General features: G+C 37.2%; 1 protein-coding gene across 3 annotated transcripts in view; it reads right to left on the reverse strand.

Moving 5' to 3' along the window:
* DENND1A (DENN domain containing 1A) overlaps nucleotides 1-24,476 on the reverse strand; it is a 198,403-nt gene that overhangs the window by 135,743 nt on the left and 38,184 nt on the right. For all 3 annotated transcript variants that reach the window (XM_054174197.1, XM_054174196.1, XM_054174198.1), the window contains exons 4-5: nucleotides 11,247-11,296; nucleotides 5,320-5,439 (exon numbers count right to left, since the gene is read on the reverse strand). In XM_054174197.1, coding sequence (XP_054030172.1) covers nucleotides 5,320-5,439; nucleotides 11,247-11,296 — 170 coding nt within the window. The remainder of the gene's footprint in view (nucleotides 1-5,319; nucleotides 5,440-11,246; nucleotides 11,297-24,476) is intronic.

Consider the following 24,476-nt stretch of genomic DNA (forward strand, 5'->3'; position numbering starts at 1 on the left):
ACATCTCCCAGAGCTTTTCTTATAATACCTGGGGGAAAAGAAATTTTGCAGATTAAATACAGCATTAAAATTACCAAAATCACGTTTGTGGAGAAACTGCAGATAGTTAGGCAACATATTTATCTGCACAGATGGACAAGTGTACTGACATCTACCCATCACGGCCTTTGAGTTTGACTTACACTAGAGAAATGTAACAGACATGCTGTCCAGCTTTAGAACTTAAATAGTGAATCATCGTATTCCACAAGCTTAATGACATCCTGGAAAATATATTCAAATGCATTTAAATCAGTGAAGAATCCAACAATGTTTACCTTTTAATACTCTACCACACACTAGTAATCCAGACCAGATTAAAAATGGAGTTTTTATACAACCTACTACATCCCTTTATATATGTCAAACTCAGCTGTGTTAGGATTGCTGTAAGGTGCTGCGGAAGTGCACAGGTTTGAGGGTGTTTTGTGATTTGGGGGGGGTTTAAGTACATTTTTATTTCAAAATGGTTTTAATTCCATTTTTCACATTACTGGCCTCAGAATTTTAACTCAAAAATAACTGACTATGAGGCAAACAAAGTAACAGCAAGAATGTTACTTCCAAACCACTCTGCCAAATGGTTTTGAAGGCCACAAGTACTGTACTTGGCCTTACGCATACTTCTACAAAAGTTCAGCTCCATTGATACAAACCTATTATTTCTCAGTGAAACCACCAAATCATTTTTAAACTCCAATATGCATTGCCACAAGAGAAACACACATTTAATGCTAAAATCAGCTGGGTGAACAGGCCTGTGATCTTTTTATCTAAACAGGAAAGAAATCATTACCTTGACCCTCACATTTAAACCATTTCATACATTTAAACAGGTTGCCATACATTCAACCTCATCACTATTTATCTTTTTTTATTTAGAAGCAGCGTGTTTCATAAACAAAACTTATTTTAACATTCAGATTGTCAGAACACAGAGTGAACAGACATTTGAAGAAATGACTGGAGCCTATCTGGTTATAACCTGACAAATTCTTCAAGCATCAGTAACTGGGTCCTCACAATTCTGGAAACATTTTAGAATAGATAAAAGCATTTTTTTAAAATAATCTTGTTAGGTCTTTTTCATATAAACAATCTGCAACAAGGGTATCGAAAAAAAAGGATTCAGACTGAGCTAACAACATTTTTCACATTCCTAAGCGTAAGTTTTTCCTCCTTCATGACTGCACAGAAAGACGAAGTTGTCAGGAGTTTGAGATTCTACAACATCTAAGAGTCAGGACAAAAACCCCAGCTACAATGACAGCTGATACACACTTTTAAATAATGTCTTCATACAAGAACTTGCTATCTTTTTCTCAAGGGGAGTCAGGCAGGGGGGTAGGAATTCCATGTTTCAATGTATTCACAGAATTCAGGATTCCATATGTTCAGCACTTTCTTCACAGCTTTATATACCCCATCGTCATTTTCTTCAACCATTTTCAGACTATTAGACACAGTACAAGCATGATGCTTACAGTTACATTTCAGCTATGAGGTTGGTAACTGTGTCCTATGAGCAGCCCACATACAAAAGCATCTGTCCATTTACGCTTTGAGATACCAGACAGTAAAACACACTGCTCCTTTTCTTACACCTATGGAGACTAATACAAACTGCTTTTAGCATTACTTTCCCATCAGCAGAACGCTGAAACTCATCACTGCCTGTGCCTCTGAAGAGTTTGGCTAACTCCTGTTAGCCAAAAGACAGATGCAGCTGAGCCACTGAACAAGAATGTCCAGAGTATAAGCAACAAACCAGCTCTGGGAGAATTAGTAAAGCTGGAGTTGATAGAAATATGAAAAGATGAATAAGTTAGTAAGGTGATCTATCATTGAAACAATGAAGAGATGAACATTAAGAGCCTCAGCATGCAAAATTTTGAAGAATCAGAAGGCATCTATATCCTTTAAGAATACGTGAAAGGAGAAAGATACATTTATCCTGTTGTCCTTGTTATCACTGAGATTATGACTACAGCCCTCATTAAATTCACAAGCTATCTATACTGTTCACCTTCTCAACTTCATGCCAAATATGGCGTGAGGTTAGAGCAAACCTCTCAAAACAAACAAACAAACAAAAAAAATCAGCTTCTTAATACATATCCAATAGGATTTGTTTCATTTCAGCCAAAATCCTTAAGTCTTTAAATGAAGTTTTAGAATGAAAAAAGTCCTTTGGCGTGGGACATTTTCCAGGGTATTAAAATTACCATGTTGTGTCTCAAAATTGGATGATTTGAACATGAGCTCTCAAATGACTCTACATTCATCACTGGAAAAGAAAATCATAAAAAAGCATATTTTAAGTTTTGTAACATCTTGCACTGCAAAAGGCAGCCCAGAATTCCAAGTTACCCAAGAGATTTTGATGTGTGGTATGTGAGCTTGTGGGGTTTTTTCAATTCACTTCAATGCTCAGGACCTCGAAACCCCACCAGCCCATGTGTGACCCCTGTTCTGTGCCTTTGTCCGCCCTCTGCTGACTGAAATGCAGAAAGGAGTCATCCGTGCACCAGAGCACTCCACAGTTTGGCGGTACAATGTTTGATCACTGTAGTTTCATGATTAGCTACAAATGAAGTGAAGAAAAGAGGAAAGAGAGTAATAGAGACAGAGTCAGTGGCTCTACATTAAAAGGAAATCTCAGAACAGCTAGAAGATGTAGTTTTTAAACTTAATCAAAGATTTTCATAAATCTGCGATGCTAACTAACCACAGCAGGAATGAAACTATGAAAACTATCTTGAAAGTAGATTTCTAAACAGTACTGGTTAAAACAGCCAAAAGAGTTACTCTGTAAAATTGAACTGCCTTTCTGATGGCCACAGGAGCCATATCCATGTGGATAACTTCAGCACCTTTACTGCACTTTGTATCACATGAAAAAGTCTCTGGGTCACTTTAAAACTCAAAGTCCAGACCTTGACTTCTGGCCTTCTGAGTACTGTCTCAGCTTTAAACTTTGCTTCCAGACCTCTGCAGACATTTTTTAAAGCACTGGCTGAGTGAAAAGATTTTCCTTTTTCTCCTGTTCCTCTTCAATAATGAACCTAAACATGTGATAATTTTCCACCTCCAAACCATTTTACCATGACCAGACTCACAAAATCTCTGACTTGCAAACGTGTGAATACCATCTCTCCTACTAAACAATATCACTTAATTTTATACCCTCACTGAGCACAGCAAGGAATAGTTGAAGCTTGCTGCTATCCAACTTGTAGTTTAACAAAAACACAAACATTCTTTTAATCCCCATTTGCTTTTTCCTATCATTCTCATATTATTCAGCATGTTTTTGCCCATCCAGTTGGCACACAGCATCCTTTAATGCAGAAAGGGCTCTGAGACGATTTGCATCCATGCTGGGCACCACAGTCCTCGGGACAGAGCAAGTGAATCTGTGTATTGCTGCTTTACATTCTTTATTATCCTCTAAAATGTGCACTCCTTTGCACTGATGATGAACTTTCACTTTCTCATTAGTTCATTTCTCATTAGGAGAAAGAAACAATAGGAATGAAGCTAAAAGAGTCCCAGTTAACTGAAACTAGAACTCCTCTTTTTTTTTTTTTTGGTTATGAGTTGAAGCAGAAGGCATTTAACTACAACATAACTCCTCCATTTCTTCTGGGCATTCACTCAACATAAGGGAGCTGACAGCAAGGAACTCTTATCCAGGAGAGATCAAGAAGGGACTTCTCATTCAGATTTTCTTTTTAAACTGTTTCCCCTTTAATTTGTCATTAATCAGGAAAAGTTACCTTATGTAACCAGACACTTCCCACATGAGTGAATCAGCACCCTAGCTGACAGGGCAGCAGCTATGGGGAGAGAGCCAGGGAAACACCTTCCTGCCTCCAGCACACCATCCATATTGCTGGACTGCCATAGCTAATAATAGTGGAAATGTCTACTAGAGAAAAGAAAGAAGGAAGGAAGATACTCAGAAAACACCTGTCACCCAATTAATTAGTAATTTTGGTAGATTTCACAACCATTTCTCCAAATATGAGGCTTTTCCAGTGAAGGCCTAGTAAGCAGATCACTGCCGTCAGTAAAATGCTGAAGTACAGAGCAATGAACGTTTGGTGTCTTCACCATCTTAGTGCCAGCACAAATGGCACAGGCATTCACTTTAAATATGTACATGGATCCCAAACCTGTTCCCTAGCACTGCTGTACAAACCCAAAGGAACAAGAAGTGTCCTTGTACTTTAGAGGTGCTCTTTCATTTTTCAATATCATCCTTGCACCTCTCCAGAGGGGTCATACTCAGTGACAGATACAGAAAGTCCCATTTGGTCACATGTAACACAGTACTCAGAGAGCAAGGACAGGTTCTTGCTCTTACACTGGCTACTCTCACATGAAAAGCAAGCCAGAGATGACCAAGACAGGTATCAACAATGGCTCAAAGAGGAAACTGTCCTCCTTTGTGATTGTTTGAGCAACTGTTCAGTCACCCTCCTGGCTGTTCACATAGTTAACTCTACCTGGGCCACCGCTCCTGAACTTCCAGTTTCTCACGAACATGCAAAAAGCAGAAAGCAGAAGACAGATCATTCTAAAATTTGTTTAAAACAAGACAGGCTACATACCATTTGGAAACCTTAAATCCATCAAAGTTCTTATATTGATCGATATTAAAATTGATTTTATTTGTACCATTTCTTGCAGCAAATGTAAACAGACAATTACAGACTATACTTCAACATGTCCATGGGAGGTCATCAAAAATTATCTGATAGAGCCTCTTGCTTGCTTTGTATGAAATGCATTGCTCCCAACTTCCACTGACAGTCTTTATTATGACAAACTTCACAAATCCCTCTGTGGGACAGACTAAAGCACATACACACAAACTTTTAGGATGTAGAGAGCATCAGTGACATTCTCTCAGTTACCAACAGATGCTTTGTTAATAAAACTTGCATATACAAATGTCCACAAAATGTCTTAACAAGATCAGTTGTGACAGCTAAAGATAACAGCTGCCATCATGCTATGTCATATCAAATTACTACAGAGAGACCTTTTTTTTCCCCCCACATTGTTAACTCAAGAACATTGACTACAACCAAATACAGTTATCTGCAGAGGAACTCAAAGTGCAAGATATTTTGCATCACTTCTGCTGAAGAGCAGTGACTTTGAGGACCAGATAGGAAAAATTCTGAACAGCTGGAAATTATAATTGCAGTGTAGCACAGAAAGTCAAACACTGTTCCCTAGAGTCAGCCAAAAGCCAAACCACAGACCTACCTTAAGATACAGAAGCAGCTCTTGGCCCCAGAAGATAAGCGACAGAATCCAAACCTCTGTTTGCTGTCAATGTCTGTAAGCACAAATGTAAAGTTCTGCCCAACTTGGTTAACTGCATGGCTGAAAATAAAGAGAGGGGGGGGTGGAGATTAATGCTGAGCTAACTCTGTGTCAAAAGTATGTAGTTTAGGTCATTGAACCTATAACACTTCCTCTTTCAGCAGAATTTTTTTTGGAGGGATAACTTAGAGTATACACCCACTAGAAACTTAAATATCCTAGTTGCTTGGTGAGGGAGGAGTGATTTCTTTAGGCTTTTCTTCCCATTTTTTAAGTGTGGGAGGACACTAAAAATGCATTTATCTTTAAATGAAAGTGGTTATGACTATCAACCATCTTTAGTGCAGTACACACTGTACAAACCAAACCCATGTTCTCTCATGTAACCCAAAATATTTCTTTATTATTCTTCATTTAAGAATTGGTTTAGTCCAAGAGCATGACAATGTTTAATAACATGCTAAGCTTCTTCAACACTTGGATACTGACTTAGAGAAGCTTTATTATCCATATACCAATTCTGCATGTATGCCAGACACATAATTCCAAAATGTTCAGCAGCTGGAACCAAGCCAGGTGACTCTCCTTTACACTGGCAGCCAAGCAACCAGTTTAAGCAAAGACCAGAATAGTGTGCATGAGAAAAAAAAAAGAGAAATGAGAATCAAAAATACACTGTGCTCAAGCCAGCCATGACTATAAAAACCATTTGGTAGGACTTCTGTATGGTCTTCTGAAATTAAGAGCAATCTGCCTCCTCTGTAGGATTTACCAGCTCTTTCAGAACAGCACAAGTGAACTAATAATATTCTTAGATGCTGGCTCCCACTCACACCACAGTGGAAAGTATCACTACAGGAAAAGTTGCCCAAACTGTAAAAAACACAGTTTTGGAAAACAAAACAAACCACCACAACCAACAACAACCACCACCAAAACCAAACCCAACAAATAGCACAAACCCCAAGAACCAGACCATTCAAACAGACAAAATAAATTCCCAAACCCAAACATTTTACAAGTCATGTCTTTAAAAGTACTTTAGCATCTGTATTTTACCACTGATGGGTTATCAAGATAGTAAAATATCAAAATATGATGCTTTACATTTAAAGCCCAGCACTTTCTGAACACTATTCATCAACATGACATTCTTGAGATACTAGCACATTTGTCTAAAGTTAATCAAAATCTTCTGTACAGCAACAGCAGATCCCATATAGACCACAACCAATTCACCTCCCAGTTTGTAGAATTATAGTTTTACTGTTTAATAGAAACTATGACACTGAGTGGTGAAGCTGGGACTAGTGTAATTATTACAAGGTTTTCCATCCAATTTCAGATCACTTTGAGACCCCATAATGACAGGAAATTAACACTTATTTCAGGTTATGTTCTAGTTTATTTCAAGATTACTAAGAACTGACTGCTATTTCCACAGGCAACAGCTTTACAAGTCAGTTCTATAACATCACCAACAAATCCTATTAAATTCAAGGCCATTTAAATAACAGGCAGAAGCCTTAAAATCAGCAAGTATTCACTTCTATGATGCCATATATAACGTAATAAACCAATTCTGTGGGAGATTATACCTTTAGTGTCTACAGAAAAAGATGAAAAACAGACTTTCAGAAATGAAAGTTGAATCTGAATTGAAAAGATGTCACTGTCCAGCTCAGAAATCCTTCAGTAGATTCCAAACAAGGAAAGAAAAACATGCAGTGATGAAGACAAAAAAAGTGCTCCAAATTCACAGATGAACAAAAAGACAGATATTTAAAAGGGTTTCATCATTCTGAGAATTCAAAGGTGCAAGTACTATCATCCTACTGAAATCTAAATGTCACCAGAGCAACTATTTCCATAAACCATACTGAGCTGCTGGGGATACCAAAAAATCCCTTACTGCTGTTGTGTTTTATCTGTAAAGCTTGGAAGTAATGTTACTATGGTGATTTTAGTATGGTGTTTTAAAAGAGGATTATATGCTTAATTTTAACAAGGTTGAGAGCAGAGCATGTGTGAGAAATAGCATTCTAGCTGACAAATTATGGAAGAGGGGAAAAAAACATTTCATTTGCAGCAGGGAGAAGCTTATTTATGGAACAATTGTGACAAGTCAGTAAGTTCCTTCAAAGTAAACCTAAAGATTCCTGTATTAATGGTTTCTGCAGAAATTAAACATGTTTGATGGGTCTTGCTCACTTGTCAGTTCTCCCAAATAAAAAGTACTTTACCTTATATCTTACTATCAACACTTAAGATTCATAGTTCTCTTTTCAAATGGGAAGAAGGTCTATTTAGAGCCTAACAGGATAGAAATACCATAAATAATGGGCAAATAGAATTTAGGGTTGGAGGGAAGGGGAGAGAGAAAGAGTGAATTCTTCAAAATCCCCCATCAACAGCTTTATCTGGCTAATACAAATTAATCCTGATACGAAAATTGCCTGAGGTGGAGTTCTTCACTGCTGCAGTTAGAGAATAGCCTTGATCCTGCTTTCATAGGAGTAGAAAATTCATGGTCCACTGCCTACAGTAAGGGGCAACTAGTCCCTGATGGTTTTGGAACACTGGCAACAATATATAAGAATTGATATAAAAAGAATTAAGAGCTTGTGTAAATGAGTGGCTAAACCTTCAGCAGAGCCAAAAACCAGATATGCAGAAGATTTGCCTCAAAATATTGATGTCCTACCATCATCTGAAGTTGTGATGTGGCAGAGGTAATGACTCATCCTCAGTCTTTGCCACCTGCTTTATGAATCCTATAGCCTTAGAAGAGACACATACGTAGGTGAAGACTTAGGTCCTTTTCATCACTTGTGGAAGAATTACCAGTTTAACATCAAAGTCAGAAGAGCAAGTCTCAACTCAGTTACCACTGAGCACATTTCCACCATCAAGAAGTTTCCACTGAAAGTCTGGCAAAATACTGCACATAACAGAGAATGCAGTTACATAAATGGAATTTCCTCAAATAAAAGTCTCACAAACAGGGGATAAACAGGGGACATGACTCCAGCAGGGCTTGAAAACCTAAGTTCTATGACTGCTAATTCTACTTTGGGCTCTGAGTTGGTGAAAAGGAAAGCAGTGCCTATGCTTAGTTACTATGAATTTCTGATCACTTGTATCACTATCTCTTCATCACAATTCATACTGATAACTTTTCCAGAAGATATTTCAACAGAAGGTATTATCCCATGTTCCAAAATTGTTTGAACAATGAGCCAGTATCTCCACTGCTTTATTAAGAATAAACATTTAAAAACCTCTCATCATATGGAGAGATTCTAATACTAAAATTGTCACAGGTGACAAGGCCACTCAGTTACATGGGAATAGTACCTAAGTATTTGTAAGGTCTTCCCCAAAACCACTCTAGTATTTATCTCTCTTTTTGTTCAGAAAGGACAAATCTATATTAAAAAACCCCTCTGAGGAATAAGAATTACAGTAACTAGAGATCTGATCCAACATACCACTTCCCAGGCACATACAAAGCGATAAAATCCCACTAGAGAGTGCTAGTCAACTCTGTAAGATATGACTATAAGGACCTTTCTGACATAAAACTGAAAACAGTATTTATTCTAAAAGCAATTTCTTTTCATCTTAAATTAGAAAAATTGTTTACTGTGAAGACTGAGAAAAATATTAAAGCCTTGTCTGAAGTAATTTCATTATGGGGCTACCTGCTCATTACTTTAAATAATTTTACTTTAAATGCAGTATAAGGAATGTATAAATAAACACTCAGTAGTTGCTTAACGGTAAACAGGGAAAGAAAAGACCAACTAGTGCAAACTAATTACTAGTTGAGCTCCAGAAATAGCTTCTAAGAACAGGTATTCAATTAGTTCTAAACTTGGAAGTAGCTAAAAGCTGAAGGCTATTTTGCACTTAAGATGCACTGTATCTTTCTCACGGTCCCATCACATTCATTTGCATTCAGTGATAGAAGACAGTTTTCCTCCCTGCTGTAACTGGCAGGTTAATTCCCACACACATTTCAAAGCTGGCAAGTATTTATTCATATATACAACAAGCATTTATTTATATATAAATACCTACAGACACACCTATGCACGTGTGTAATTTTACATCGAGAAGAGAAGCAGCAGACATCTCTTTCAGCTGCCATGTCCTTAAGCTGGGAACATCCTCTACCTTCTGAAGAAAGTCCATTCTTAATTTTACATTATTATGTATGCTGCCGGTTACAATCTCTCCTTTATGTTCATAATGGTTGGCTTGCAGTCTTTTCAGTGACAGTCTGTGATATTCAGTCAAACAAGCCAATCCAGAAATGGGAATCACTTTCCATTATGTTCTCATTTGCACCCCATATGGGTTTTCAATGTTCTTATCTTTCAAAATGTTATATTGCTGGGAGAAACCAAAAACAACAAAACAAACACAACTCCTAGGTACAATAAGCCTACACATAGTAAGCATAAATATTTCTAGTAGAAACACATACATGAGAAAAATATAAATAAGTATCTCCCTGCTCCCTCCCCTTTGGAAAGGGAAAGGATGATCAGCCAAAAGCGATTCCAAATTATAGGTAGTATTTGTGGCTTTTAAAGGTCATCTGAATCAACATGAACCAGTTAAGTAGCTCATGTTGACAGCCCAGGATATTCAAATTCTCTTTTTATGTACAAATCAGGTACAGCAGAGGCACTGGTAATAACTGCTGTCTCCAGCAGTGCCTCACCAATAGCTCTCAACCCTGATCTGCAGGAACCACCTGGAGGGTTGAAAGAACAGATCATCTGCATGATCCATTCAAGCTTTCAGCTTCCACCAAGCCCAGATTATGACATCAGAGGACAAAGTGTAGCAGTGGTTTTATTATGAAGGCTCCTATCTCCAGAGAAGCATTATGAGATTTCATCTCCATTCACAGAAACCAGTGAACAATACCTCAAGACAACTGTAAGCAATCTCAGCTGGGCCATGGATGGGGGGGGGGGGGGGGAGTGAAAAATAAAATAAAAATTTAACAGCAGCTCCAACAAGCAACACTATCTGAAGTGGATGTGGATTTATAAAGAAAAATCAATTTCTACTGTTAATGTAACATATTTCATTGAAATGGGAAACAAATTCTAGCAGTTTAATCACAGTTAAGGTCAGTTCATTCCATCAATAAAACTATTCGGTGTATTAGCTGACCTAAGACAAGTGATTCTAACCAATTAAATGATGCTCATGGATGCAAGCAGTGGTACATCCTTTCAAACTTCTAATGTTTGGTCTTTTCAAGAAATCATTTTAAAAATCCTCACAGTAAAAGCAAAACTGGAAAATTTAAAATGTTCTGGAGCTTCCTAAATTACAAGCATTAAAGAGTCTTAGCTCCTGTCAAATCCACTCTAACTTAATGTACACTTTTTACCCTAAACATAAGAAGCCACATTAAATAGTGAGCAAGTAAAGCACCAGAATTCCAGCAAGACCAAGGGCTTTAAATGTAAAGCATTTAATTCATAGTTCTGCCCAAATTTTGTCACTTAAGGGATAAGATATGCAGGCATACAAAGCTTTGATAGCAATATGCATATTTGACAATGACTACCCCAGGATTTCCACATCCAAGCATTACACAGACGTAAACCAAAATGCACTCTTACTGCTGCCACTGAACAGCTCCAACTTTTAAAACTACTTTTTTTTGATGGTGCCCATAAAAACCCCAGGAAAAAGTGATTCTAAGACTATAATTTGCACTTGGGTGCTTTAAATCACAGTCAAGCAGACAGAACATTAAGAATGGTATGGTTTTTATTTTCTACAGTGGTTTTATTGACAAGCTTATTTTCTTGTAAAGTTTGAAAAGCTAACACTACCTGTCCACATAGAAGGGGAAACAAAACTTGGTCAAAGTCTGTAGAACTTCCTGTGGAGAGAAAAAGAGATAATTTATACATCTGTTGGGACCAATAAATCTAATATTAACCACATCACAGAATTTCACAACTTTGCCCTGAAGAAATAAGAGACAGATGAAGAAATATGGGCTTTATCAATTACATGGAAGGAGTACCAGGCAGTCAATCATGTGAAATAATAAACATGATCAAACTTCATTAAAAATGAAAAATTAATCAAGATTCACACATGGGCAGGCAGCAGGAGCCATCCAGCAATTCTCTGAAGAGTAGGAGGAGGTTGGGTTGTTGAGTGTTAACACCTCTCTAGGGACAATCTCTACCCTGACCATATGGATCATAGTGAATAACACCAAACCACATGGGTTTGGCCTGGCAGGACCACTTCTGCTGGCACAGCTTTTGACTGTTACCTAGGAACAGAGGTCTGGGGGATTAGAGAATACTTCCTAGCATCAGTGAGATAAATAACAAAAGATACAGCCAATAGGTCTCATAGCAGGAATGTTTATTGTTGCCTACTGCTGCTAAAAAGAAAATCTGAGTGTTAAAAAACTGATTAAAATAATGTGTATTAAAATGGATACAAATTGTATAACCTACAACCCAATTTTTAGAAGCTGCAAAACAGCACCACAAACAGAGCAACTTTTAAATACAGCCTTTGCATGACAGCAAATAAAAAGCATGAATATAGAAACTGAAAACATGATCAGCACAGAAATTAATTTTCACCTTTAAACAAATACAGTAATTAAAGAGGCAAAAGCAGAAACATGCTAGTCCCAAAACAGTTGTGTTCACAGAAAACAAGTAATACATTTACACACTTTGTTCTATAATATTCCAATTTTAAATTCTATAACCCACAACCCACTATAAAGCTCTACTTAGTTTGCAGACAGTTACTACCAGCCAGTTCATTGCTCATTTTCCTTCACACTTAAATATTTCAGGAGCTGAAATGTAAACTATATTTTTGTTCTCAGCTGAAAGAAGACAGTCCTGACTAAATGACAAACCCGCTGATATATTCAACACTTTTCTGACCAATAGCAATAAATTATCACCAATAACTAAACTGATGCTTCTCGCTTCATTTATTTCTAAAACCAATGCCATCATTCAACAAATAAACTACATCAATCTAATAACCTATTCAATGAAGCAGAAAACATATTGAGTCCCTTGCAAGAACACGCTCCTCCTACATAATTCAAACCAGCACATCCCATTCTTAGCAATGGTTTCGGGTTCAACTGCTCATAGACTCTTCTTTGGAGGTGTCTTGACAACTAAAATGTGACAAGTTCTTAAGATTTCAGGGAGAAACAGATATGGAAACTTTGACTTCTTGACAGTTTATTGATAGATTATTTAAGAACCTCCTGTTTTTAAAGAACACGAAAGGATCTACTGAAGAATTCCATGTAAAGCAAAGAAGTATCCTCCTTTCAAATTCAGCAGGAGACTTGGAAAGGAGCTATACAGGTTTCAAAATAAACTCTGCAGAAATATGCACTTTGACACAAAATAATGCCTTGAGAATGAAGGCCTCATTAATGTGATTGGGTTCACCCTTGTGCAGAATCTCTGGCTTCCAAAAAGATCGACCATCTGAACTACTCTGCTTGGGCACAAATCCCACATCCTGACAAGTTTTAACTACTACACAGTAGTTCTTTACTCACAACTGAAATGCCCATGAAGAAAGTATTTTTAAAAACATAACAAGAAAAAAAAAAAGTAGAATTTTAAAATAGCCAAAATCATAATTGCAGTAAAGTGCCTATATTTTTGTTGGCCTTATCAATCAATAAAATTGTTCTCAAAATAATGACAGCACATCTAGTTTTCAGAATTAAAGCCCTGTAACTGCTACACAGAATCCTGAAATAAAACCATGCTAAAAGACAACAAGCCATAAATCACCTGAAAATTTCATAATCTATTCTCTCCATCACTTTGATGATGTAAATAATTATTGCAACTATAAGAAAAAAGACTCGCATAATAAAGCACTTCAGCATGTCATCAGCACTGTGTTAATGTAGGCTAAGTGTTTTACTTTGCACTTGTTTCCTAGTATTTATAGCTTTCTAACCACAGAAAATGATGCATTAACTATTAAGAAATACCAGAATAATACACAGTATTAGTCTCTAATTAGCAAAACTGCTGATCTTTTGCATGTAAGGAATACAATTACTGGAGAACTACTCAATTTTTGCTCAAGTTTCAGGCTTGTTATTATAAATGCAATGCTTTTTTGTTGCTTTGCTTTCATTTTTTTCCATTTTTCCTCCCTTTTAAATACTGCTCAGTTAGAAGATTAGCAATTCCTACGTAACGGATAACTTCCTACCAGACCTCTTTAGGTGAGTGCTTACTTATGGCCTAGAGAACTCATCACTTCTTTACAATTTCACTCTAAAAAAAACCCTAACAAAACCAAACCTAGAATAGTTCCATGGCAGCATAATTTACCTGACAGGAAACACAGAGGTAGTATCAACAGTCTGTTTTCTTATTTTATTCCCCTATGCCTATTTTCTTAAAAGAAAAAAACAAATACATAAATGCCTGCAAAACAAAACCTCCTTAAACAAAAGAAAAAAAAAAAAAAGAAAGAGAGAGAGAGAAGGGGGAAAAAAAAACAAAACAAAACAAAAAACCCAAGCAACCAATCCAGGACACACAGCTGATAAGCGTAAATTACCCAGTAGCTGAAACCAGCGTCTCTAGGGTCTCACATGCCAGTTTCCTGGATCAATCCCCAAGTTTATATTTTCACAAATCTTTTTACATGCAGTTTGATTTTTAACATTTTAATGAGCAAAAAGTGCATCTATAGCAGCCAGTCACCACAGTTAAAGTGCAGGGCATGAACTGTGTCCCTGGGGGGATTCAGCCCAGCCGTGTCACCAGTGGCTTTAGGACATACACCACCTGGTTCCTTGTCCCAAGGTTCCAACTCTTTTCATAATCAAAACACTGCTGACATTATAAACCCCACATGGGTTTTCTAAAATCCTTCCCAATCAATAAAGCCAGTACATAACTTATCGGAGACAACACAGAATTCATTGATTAAGTTTGGTTTCAGCAGCAAAGTTTTCAGAATAAATGAGGCAGGAATACAGTGTTCAGCCCTTTTGTGTCACACAGCGATTTATGGAGGGGAGGCAGCCTCTGAAAGGATTTCCTACACACACGCAGATACTCAAGAAGTGTATGGAAAGCAAGAGAGTTAAATACACACGATCCACACTTGGACAATGTCCTGAATTACCCATAGATTGAGGTGAAATAGCCAAGAAAGTTCAATGTGGCTGAAAAACGTTGCATACTCACTTGTGAAATTAATAAGCAAGCTGTATCTTAAGTCATTTTTATTTTTAATTGTTTCCCTATATGCTCCTACCTATAAGGCAATGGAACAAGTTCAGAGACTTTCCGATATAGAAGATCACTTTATTTTTCTTGTTCAAATGAACATTGGTAACAAAGACCCCATGCTGCAGCTACAATTAAATTAAATTGTACTGATAAAATGATAAGCAAATTGCTGGTCTGAGGCAAGAGCAGCAGACTGCTGTGAACAATCTACTCATAGAAAGACACATTGCAAGTGGAACAAGGAGTGTAAGTGAAAGTTGGAGAGAAAAATTAAAATACAGGCAGAGAGCTGTGGAAAATGGTGAATGATTAAGGCAAGATATTGAAATAATTGAGCCAGAGAAAGGAAACAACACACCACAACACCCAACAGGTTGGCGACCTGTATTTGAAAGCCTACTGGGAAACCCCAAGAGAAACATGGGTGAAGTTAAGACTACTCTGAGTAAAGCCAAACCCTTTCAGTAGTGAATAATGGGTGGGAAGGAAACAACTCCAAACCCCCACAACCATATTTCACAAAGCACGTGTATTTATGTGAGGACAACTCAAATATTACAACAGAATGGAGCACTGCAAGTAGGATGAGTTTTCCATAGAGAGAAGAGATAGCTCAGTGATGAAAAGATGAATGCTGTTTTATTTCCTTGACCTTAATCCAGATGTGAAATATAGGTGAGGCTGCTGTAAGCAAAATACTAAACAGGGAAGGTGGAAATACAAATAATTTTCATCTCATCAAGCTTGAAATATCATTTGAATCCACAAAACAAACATGAAATCCATCCTGTTTGCACAGAGAAACACCAACAGAGTTTCAGGAAGACATCAACAGACTGATGAAGGAAGGAGGAGAAACTGGAGAGCAGTTTTCCTAGGAAAGCGAACATCTTGCTGCACAATAAAGCACCTCAGTGGTAAGTTTCAATAACTGCTTAAAACATTTTACAAAGCTGCTACTTAAAATGGACAAGGAAATGCAGTCATGTTTCAAAATTTTATTTAAAGAATTTAAATGCACTGAAGCAATGCCAGCCCAAAAAAATGCAACCACTCACTTGAACACAGCTATGAGTAATAAAGAGGGATCAGTACATCTTGTGGTTGGAAAATTTAACTTTTAATTTGCATTTAGTATTAGTGTGAGTTTATATTATCTTACATCAAATTTTCCTAATGCTATTATTACAGATTCTCATTGATTAACAAGGGCCATATAATTATGCAATTACAAATCAGGAGAAGCATTGTGATTCAAACAGCTTATAAAATCTAACCCTCAAATTCAAGAGTGTCCTGCATGCAGAGGCCAGTGTCACACAGCCACAAAAAAATGACTTTACAAGACGACGAGGCAGAGCAAGCCAAGAATCATCAAATTAAACCCAAGATCTCTCTAGATTTTAAGGCTTTTCTAGTTTTTTAAGAACTGATAAAATACAGATTTATTTTTTTTTTTTTTAGGCAACATTGTTTGTTTAAAATATTTGTATCAAATTTCATAGTGCATTGATTTTATCCTAAAACCCTTTTCCATCTTACAGCAGCACTGAGAGTTACTGATTTTTATAATGGTCAAAATATTTTCAGAATTAATTTGAATCAGTTCTTTTAAAGAACTGATTAAAAAAAAAGCAGGAGCATAATTTGCTTAATAGCATTAATTTAAATCATCTTAATTTAGTTTTATGTCTACTTTTTAAATTCTATCAGTATTGCAATATCATTTCATAGCACTAGTTTATCCATTCGCTTAGTGTGCTAACAATCCACTCGCTCTGTAATTATAAAGCTTGAATTAGGGGAGGGATTTTCTTCTACAAAAGTCACTACTTCTTATGAGGGTCAGAAGGGGAATGGTGCCCAGGATGAAATGACACCATTTGTTCTCAGGAAAATGCTGGGGTTTAAAAGCAAACAAAACCCCTAACACATATATACACAATGCTGGTATCAGGAAGAGCATGAGATAAATAACATTTCCTAAGCATATTGAGGCCTGCTATCATTTAAATATTTTAAATGTACAAAATATGTGCACAGATGGGCAACTTTTCTACTTGCATTACTAAAAACATATTTCAAGATAAAGCTCAAAATCCCTGAATTTTTTAAACCTAATTGTGACTCTGTTTCTTAGAATTCACACCCCAAGGCCAAAGCTTTCCTGCCACCAGTCCTTCAAATCTGATTTGGACATTACACGGGAGGAGGCTCCAAGCCTCCCTGAGGTCTCACTCCTTTTACAACACACGCAAAACCAGTAGATAATGGGCCTATGCTGAATTCACTGCTCTGCACAGCTCCTCCTGGGACACAGGCCTAGCAGATGTGATAAAAACTGTGTCAGAGAAGTAGCTCTAGTTTTTGCCTTAATGACAACTTCAACCTCTCAACTAATAGAACAAAAGAACAGAACCGACTATTACTTTTTTCCAGTGGAAAAAAAAATACCTGAAAGTAAAGCTGAATTAAATCTTTTAGCAGATTTTCAAGGAGATCTCCTCAATAAATGTCTTAAAATAAAATGAAATCTTAATTTTATTGAAGAGGATTTAAAGACAAATGTCTTTTAGCTAACGTGCTAAATAAAATCTAGAAAATCAACTGTTGTAAGAATCATTGTTTTGGTTCACAAAGAATTGAAAAATTATACAAGCAAGCATAAAAAAATCAGGTCCAATTATGTGCATTAACATTGATCAATTGGTAAAGAGAAGTGTCAATACCAGAAAGTGTGAATTAAATCTATTTTAAATATTTAGTGCCTAAAAATGATAAATATTTTTTAATTCCCCATTTAGGAAAAATCAAGTGAAAACTATTAGCTGTGAAAAGAGAATCAGATACTTCTCACACAGTAAGTTGACTGCACAGGTATAGTGAATGAAAACCAAAGCTTTAAATATCTTCAGCAGCTAACATTTGTTAAGTATTATAATTCTGGCTTAAGATGACTGGTCCTTTTAGACGTGTCTCAAATGCTCTATTCAGCTACAACTGCATACCCTCTTAATCAGCAATCATTGTTCTCTGAGGCAAGACTTTGTTGTCAAGACAAGCACTGAAACCTTTAAAAAATTTCAGAACTGGCATAAGAAAAAAGTGATCTTTGTCAAACAAGGACAAATTTATGCAAATCTTTTATAAACATTCACAAACATTTATTTAGCTTTTGAAATGTTGGCCTCATTTGAGAGCATGAAAATGAGGGGGAAGTAGGAAGATGCAAAGGACAGCTTAGAGGCTGGCACACTACATAAATATTCAGAAGGAAGATTATAGGATTCATGTTAGGCTGTCTTAGGTTTCTCCAAAGTCCACATAGAATACCAAAGAACAAAACTAACGAGAAGTAGAGCAGATGTTAGACAATGCAGCAGCCCTCTTTTCCACACTCACTTGGCTATACTTCGATGCTTTCATTTTTTCTTTCAATATGGTTAGGTCATTCAAGGATTCTCCTATAGACTCTGTATTGTGGCTACAGAGCTATAAACTGGACCTCTGTCAGCTTTCCAAAAGTTTCCAATGAAAAGGCATTATGCAAATTCTACCTCTCTTACTCTCTTTCAGGAAAAAAAGCCTCCAGTATGCAGTCATTGGAGTATTGGAAGTCCCAGCCTTCATTTCTGTATGGTTGTGTTTGCCTTAGGGCCATGCTGCTTGTTTTGACAGTGGATCCCCCTAGATAGTTGGGATTAGTCGAGCTTGTTTAGATAAACTTGAAATCAAGGCCTTCTCTAGGTAGACAGCTAGATGTAGCTACTGAGTTTCCAGCTGCCTCCTTCTTTCATCCCAAAACAACTGCAGATTCACAGTAGAGATCACAGCCACAGGCTATGTCACATACATAAGTACAAAATTAAAGGCTGCTAAAAGAAGCCTTTGTAAGTCTTAGTGCTAAAATAAGGAATCTGTACTGTGTAGTTTAAACAAATTATTCAAGAAGCACCAATAAAGGTCTGCACCAGATAGTTAACACGACATCTCCACAAAAGAAATAGCCTGTTTACATAAACGGGCAAGATCCTGCTTTCTTAATCACTTCTGAACCAGCCACTGCCCAACCTTTAAAAACATATATGCAGTTCTCTGAAACAGTATCTGCTAAAACACCTGAAAATGAGTTCTGTTTATCTAATATAAACTTGATGATCACAGGAGGCTATTATGATGGCACTGTTCCAATAAGATTTTCAGTCATACTTGCAAGATTGGGCCAGATTTGATCTTTACTATAAACAGATAATGCTAACCATGGGAATTCATTCACACAAATAAAAATCTATTAGAAGAGCAGAGCCAGAGCTCCAAATCTAAATTAAAACCTAAATTCAAACACTGCCCATGTAACTATGCTACACCTTTATAAATCTTTATGGTACTTAAGTCCCAATAGGAGATTCATTTTTCACAGGGTAAAAGAAAACAAAACAAAAAGAAACACAAACATACCACACCCCCAAAACCAAAAACAAACCAACCCCCCCAAACCTAAACAAACTGTGCTGGCTGATAAAAATTGTCATTTTTTTCCTGCAGAGTACAAGTTTTCATAGACATTTCTCTAACATCCAGGCACAACAAACAGGAAACTAAATCAAAGGAAAAAATAATCACTAGGATATTATAAATAAGCAACTGGGGAAAAACCCACAAACAAAACGCAGAAGAAACAAACCAAAAAAACCCAAAACCAAAACCACTCAGCTCAATGGATAGTAAATATCATTTTAAAATCAATTCCTGCCCTTTGCCCAAGAAAAAAAACACGTGAAGAAATTTGAAATGTTGACAAAGTCTAAATAAAGACAACACCAGAATTTTACGGTTAGGAAGCAAAGGTAAGAATTCCCTACCAGCAACTTCTCTGCCTTTGCGCAAAGCAGGACTCCAGTGTGACTTCTCTGCCACTTACTGCAGAAATTCCACCATCTCTCACATAAAATTAAGTCATTTCACTGAGAACATTTTTTATAGAAATTCAAGGCATTGAAAAGTGTGAGAAAATAACATTAGACTCCAATTCCTTCCTGCATCAGTTACCTAGGAGAATATTAAGAGTGTACACTGAATCCAAGTAGTCATTCCATATTAGAAATTCTCCAGCAGTGACATCCTTAGCAGGACTGGGAATCCTAACCAACAACTGAGCAAAATACATAATTTCTGAGAAACAATGAGAAAACCTGTCTCATCACTTACTGCACTTAAGAGAAAACAGAAGAATGCTTTTTAAATTGTTAGCTAAAAGTTAAATATGACTGTCAAGGAAAATGCCATGGATATACCATGCTATGGGTGTCAGGATGAAGGTGCCAGTCTCTTTTCAGTGGTGCTCAGTAACAAGACAAGGCACAATGGGTACAACTTGGAACACAGGAGGTTCCACCTCAACATGAGGAAAAACTTATTCACAGTGAGGGTGACAGAGCACCAGAACAGGCTGCCCAAAGAGGTTGTGGAGTCTCCTTCTCCGCAGACTTTCAAAACCTGCCTGGATGTATTCCTGTGTGAGCTGCTGTAGGCAATCCTGCTTTGGCAAAAGGGCTTGGACTCAATGGTCTCTAGAGGTCCCTTCCACCCACTAGCATTCTGTGATACCTAGCACTCTGCTACCAAGTACCAGAAACTGACACAATTCATGGATTTGCCTTCTCACAAAAGTCTTCTAAATGCCAGGAAGAACACTTGGCTGTGGGAGATCTTTAAAGCTGACCACTAATGAAGGTCCTTCACAGCTCCCTTACCAGGTATTATCTGGGGTTTTTTTGCAGCTGAGAAAACACAACAAAACTCAACAACTATCCCAAAGGGGGCAACAGCTGAGCAAATTTTAAAATCCAGCAGTACCTGTTTCTCAGCCTTGCATGCACATCATACCTATCTGAGAATTCTCTAAAGGAGAAGGAAGGAGAAAATGATGATACATGATGAGGACACTAATGCCCCCAGGGAAAGAACAAGTTTTCTAACATTAAACTTTGCAGAGATGAGATAGAGTCAGTGATCACCTTAGACAACTGGAGGTCAGAAAAGGACACAGCTTTTCAAATTTATCAGTATTTTCACAACTTTTAGATTTCCAAATACAAGAATATGCTAGACAAAATAAAAACACAGAGCTATAAAAACATTCCTTAGGCACAGAAAATGGGTTTGACTTGAAGAAAAGATCACTGATATGTACAAAGGAGACTACAGTTAGAAACTTATCTTTTCCAAGTATGGAACTGAGAACTTCAGACTTCCCTAGGCTAACACAAACATTTTCAACTTTTCTCTGTAATGCACAATCACTTCTAGGCTGCTCCCCAGGCACCTGAAAACTTAAGTATGTGAATATCAATTAATGTCATCTAACAATCACCAACAAAACTTTTCTTTCAGGCTACTTTCCAAACATCTCTTTAATTTTTTTATTTATTTTTTTTAATTAACAGAGAATCACAGAATGGTTTGGGCTGGAACTGACCTTAAAGATCATCCGGTTCCAACCCTTCTATAGGCAAGGACACTACTTACTAGGATCAGGTTGCTCAAGCCCCATCCAGCCTAGTCTTAAACACTTCCAGGCTTGAAGATTCCACAGCTTCTCTCATCAACCTGCTCCAGTGCCTTACCACTCTCATGGTGAAGAATTTCCTGCGAACATCTAATCTAAATTGAGCTGCTTCTGATTTGAATCCATTACCCCTTATCCTGTCACTACAGGCCTTTTTTTAAAAGTCCCTCTCAGCTTCAGTGAAGGCATCATGCAGTCTAATGCTCTACACCATTTGTGAAATGATTCCAAAGTTATACTAGAGCAAACAGCAAATATGCCAACACGATGGCGGCTATAAGAAAACACAGTACTGGGACATTCAAATACGTAAGAATCTCAGCATTCCAGCTGCACACACACTTACAGACTGGTTTTCTTTCACAGCTATGGTAGTAAAGCATTAAAAAACATACACCTTCCAGAAGTCTTCTATTTGGCTGTGTTATAGTAACTTGGGATTCAGTCCACCTGCCATTTGGTACCAACACATTCCCTGGCACTCCTACACATCTTCTGCCCTGTGTATTCTCCAGGGCACTCCACCCTGACAATCTCTAATCTGCAGAGGGCACAGGGTTGTGATAACCCTGCAGATGACTACAACTGAATACTTGTTACTGAAATAACAAACCACCAACTGACTTTACTGAGAAACAATACTTTGATATAAAATTCCTCCTCCTGAAAAGACTGGACAGATTATCTGGTTTTACAGTTCATCACCTGGGGGTGTGAGGTGTGGAGCAAATAAAAGTTCATGCCTATTTTGAAGTAGCACACATAATAAGGAAAACCAAAAAAAGTTCTATTTCCATCCACACTGCCCCAAAACCAAGCCCCTTTGCTGTCAAGAATAAGCCATGGAAACTGTCTGCCCCATTGGAAATGAAAGTAAACCAAGGGACAGCAATCTTCTAGAGTTCCCTTTCATACAGTTTACATGCACCAGCAACTGGTATGAGAATTCAAGACTTAAGTAACAAAGCACAAGCAGTCCTGTTTGGTTTAATGCTTTTTTACATGCCACAGGATGCTCTCCAAATAAATTTTAAACCCCACAACTTTTATTTCCAGGTTTTGTCTTCACAGAAACTTCAGGAAATCTTTAGCTTTTGTAATTACATTTTTAAAATGCATTTACACACTGAGGTATGGGCAGACGAGTTGCAGCAGCGAGAATCCAAAGAACTGTTTCTTCCTCCACATGCTAGGGAAACTTTCAAGCATTAATGGCTGCTTTAGGAGCTACAAGACAGTCCTCTGCTGTAGCAGAGCTACATTAAAGAAGCAACAGAAGACATATTAAGGGGAAAGAGAGTCCTATCAAGGTTCATTTGGTAGCGTGGTCTCAAAAATAGTCTTAGCCACCAGTAGTTCAGATTTTTAAGCTAGCTAACTAAGTCATCCCACTAAACTCTGGATTTAAAAGTGATCTCTAATCAACTAAGTAATTAACTGCTTTATGACTTTAAAGTCATGACATATCTGAGATTGATTTGTAACTCTCACCTTGAAGACACCACTTGCCTGCTGATACTATACTCGTGTTTCAAGAAGTTCTACTGTTTGCAAAGGAAAGTACTACTCTGTTCTCCTGCACTTATCAACACAATCAGTCATTACAAGGAAGACTGTTATGTGCATTGAATTATAGAATCAGAATCATTTTGGTTGGAAACAACCTTTTTTCCCCTAGTATCCAACCTCAACCTCCCCTGGTGCAACTGGAGGATATTTCCTCTCATGGCAGAGAGAAGGGTTGACATCAACTTTAAAATGCCCACAGCCACCATATTGTCAGGTGCTTGGGGTTTATTTTCTCTTTAAACAAAACAAAGACATTTCCTACGTAGCACAAGTTTTCACACAATAGTTTTGAAATGGTTTACAAATTGATCTATAGCACCAATAGAGATCTAAATGGTTCAGGAGACTGAAATGAGAACTTCTTAAGCTGCCTCGATAATGACTGCCTTATACAACCCAACGTAGAATATAACTGCATAAGCATCTCCTATGTTAAAGAAACTCATCTTAACTGAAGTGAGTATTTCATAGTTTTATCAATACATTTAAACAAAAGTGATAATGATTACTCACTTTAGGCCTGATCCTAAAACCTCTACTCACACAAGTAGTCCCACAGGATTTTAATATGACTACCCCACCGAATGAGGGTTGGCAGGACAGGTTTTAAATTATTCATATAGTCACAGATTTTTAAGGCCAGAAGGAAGCATTATGATCATCTAGTCTGACCTCTTGTATAACAAAGGCCATATGATTGTATCCAGGAATAGCTGCACTCAGCTGAACAATCTGTGGTGAAATCAAGTTGTATTTATTGATATTCTAATATTGATTCTAATTTTACATGGGGAAAAAAAATGAAATTGTTTAGAAAGCAGCTTGAACTACATTTCCTCCCACTTGAACCAAATTATTCCTCTATTTCTATTCAGAATTTTTCTAACTTCTGGACACTGGCTTTCAACATGGCTTTCAATAGTCAAAGTCTATGGTTTAGTCCTGTCCGCTATCTCTTAGGACTTGAGCAAATAACCCAGCTTTGTCCTCATAGGGTAAGTCATCTCCAAAATGCTTCCGTGAAACAGCAGCTGTACTACCAGCACCAAAGGCACAAGGTGATCTCCTCACAAGTTACACAGGCTGCTTGCCTATACCACACAAAGGTTTCCATTCATGCTGCTATTTTCCTGCTGCCTAAATAGGAATCACTGTACCAGAAAAACATTTATAACTATCCTATATTGAGTTTTATTAGGCTTTCACTTAAAAAACCTCCCTGTATGAATGCAGTGTGATAGCTCCACACACACCGAGAGAATCAAATGTTTCAGAAGCAAGTATCAAATACTCCATACATTTACTATTTACACTGCTTTTTTACTACTACAAAGTGGCTTTAACTGTATAGTAGCATCACTGTAGCCACTTTAATAGATTTAAGTTAGTAAGTACTCAACCTTTCCCCATCCAACTTCTTCACCTACTTTTGATAAGATAGTTATTATTTTAAACTACTCCTAAGACAGGTTTTATCATATACGCAGCCTGTAAGGCAAAAACTTTAGACTAAGAATACTATGTGCAATTCAAAAATGTCAAACTGGATTATAATTATCCCTGTTCAAGCAACTAAGTCCTCTTAGCATGCAGATTTTGCAAGATAGGAGGTTTATGCTCTATTTATGGCCAGGACTGTGTAAATACTCTCC

Source organism: Dryobates pubescens, chromosome 29, assembly GCF_014839835.1.
Source record: "Dryobates pubescens isolate bDryPub1 chromosome 29, bDryPub1.pri, whole genome shotgun sequence".
Taxonomy (NCBI): Eukaryota; Metazoa; Chordata; class Aves; order Piciformes; family Picidae; genus Dryobates; species Dryobates pubescens.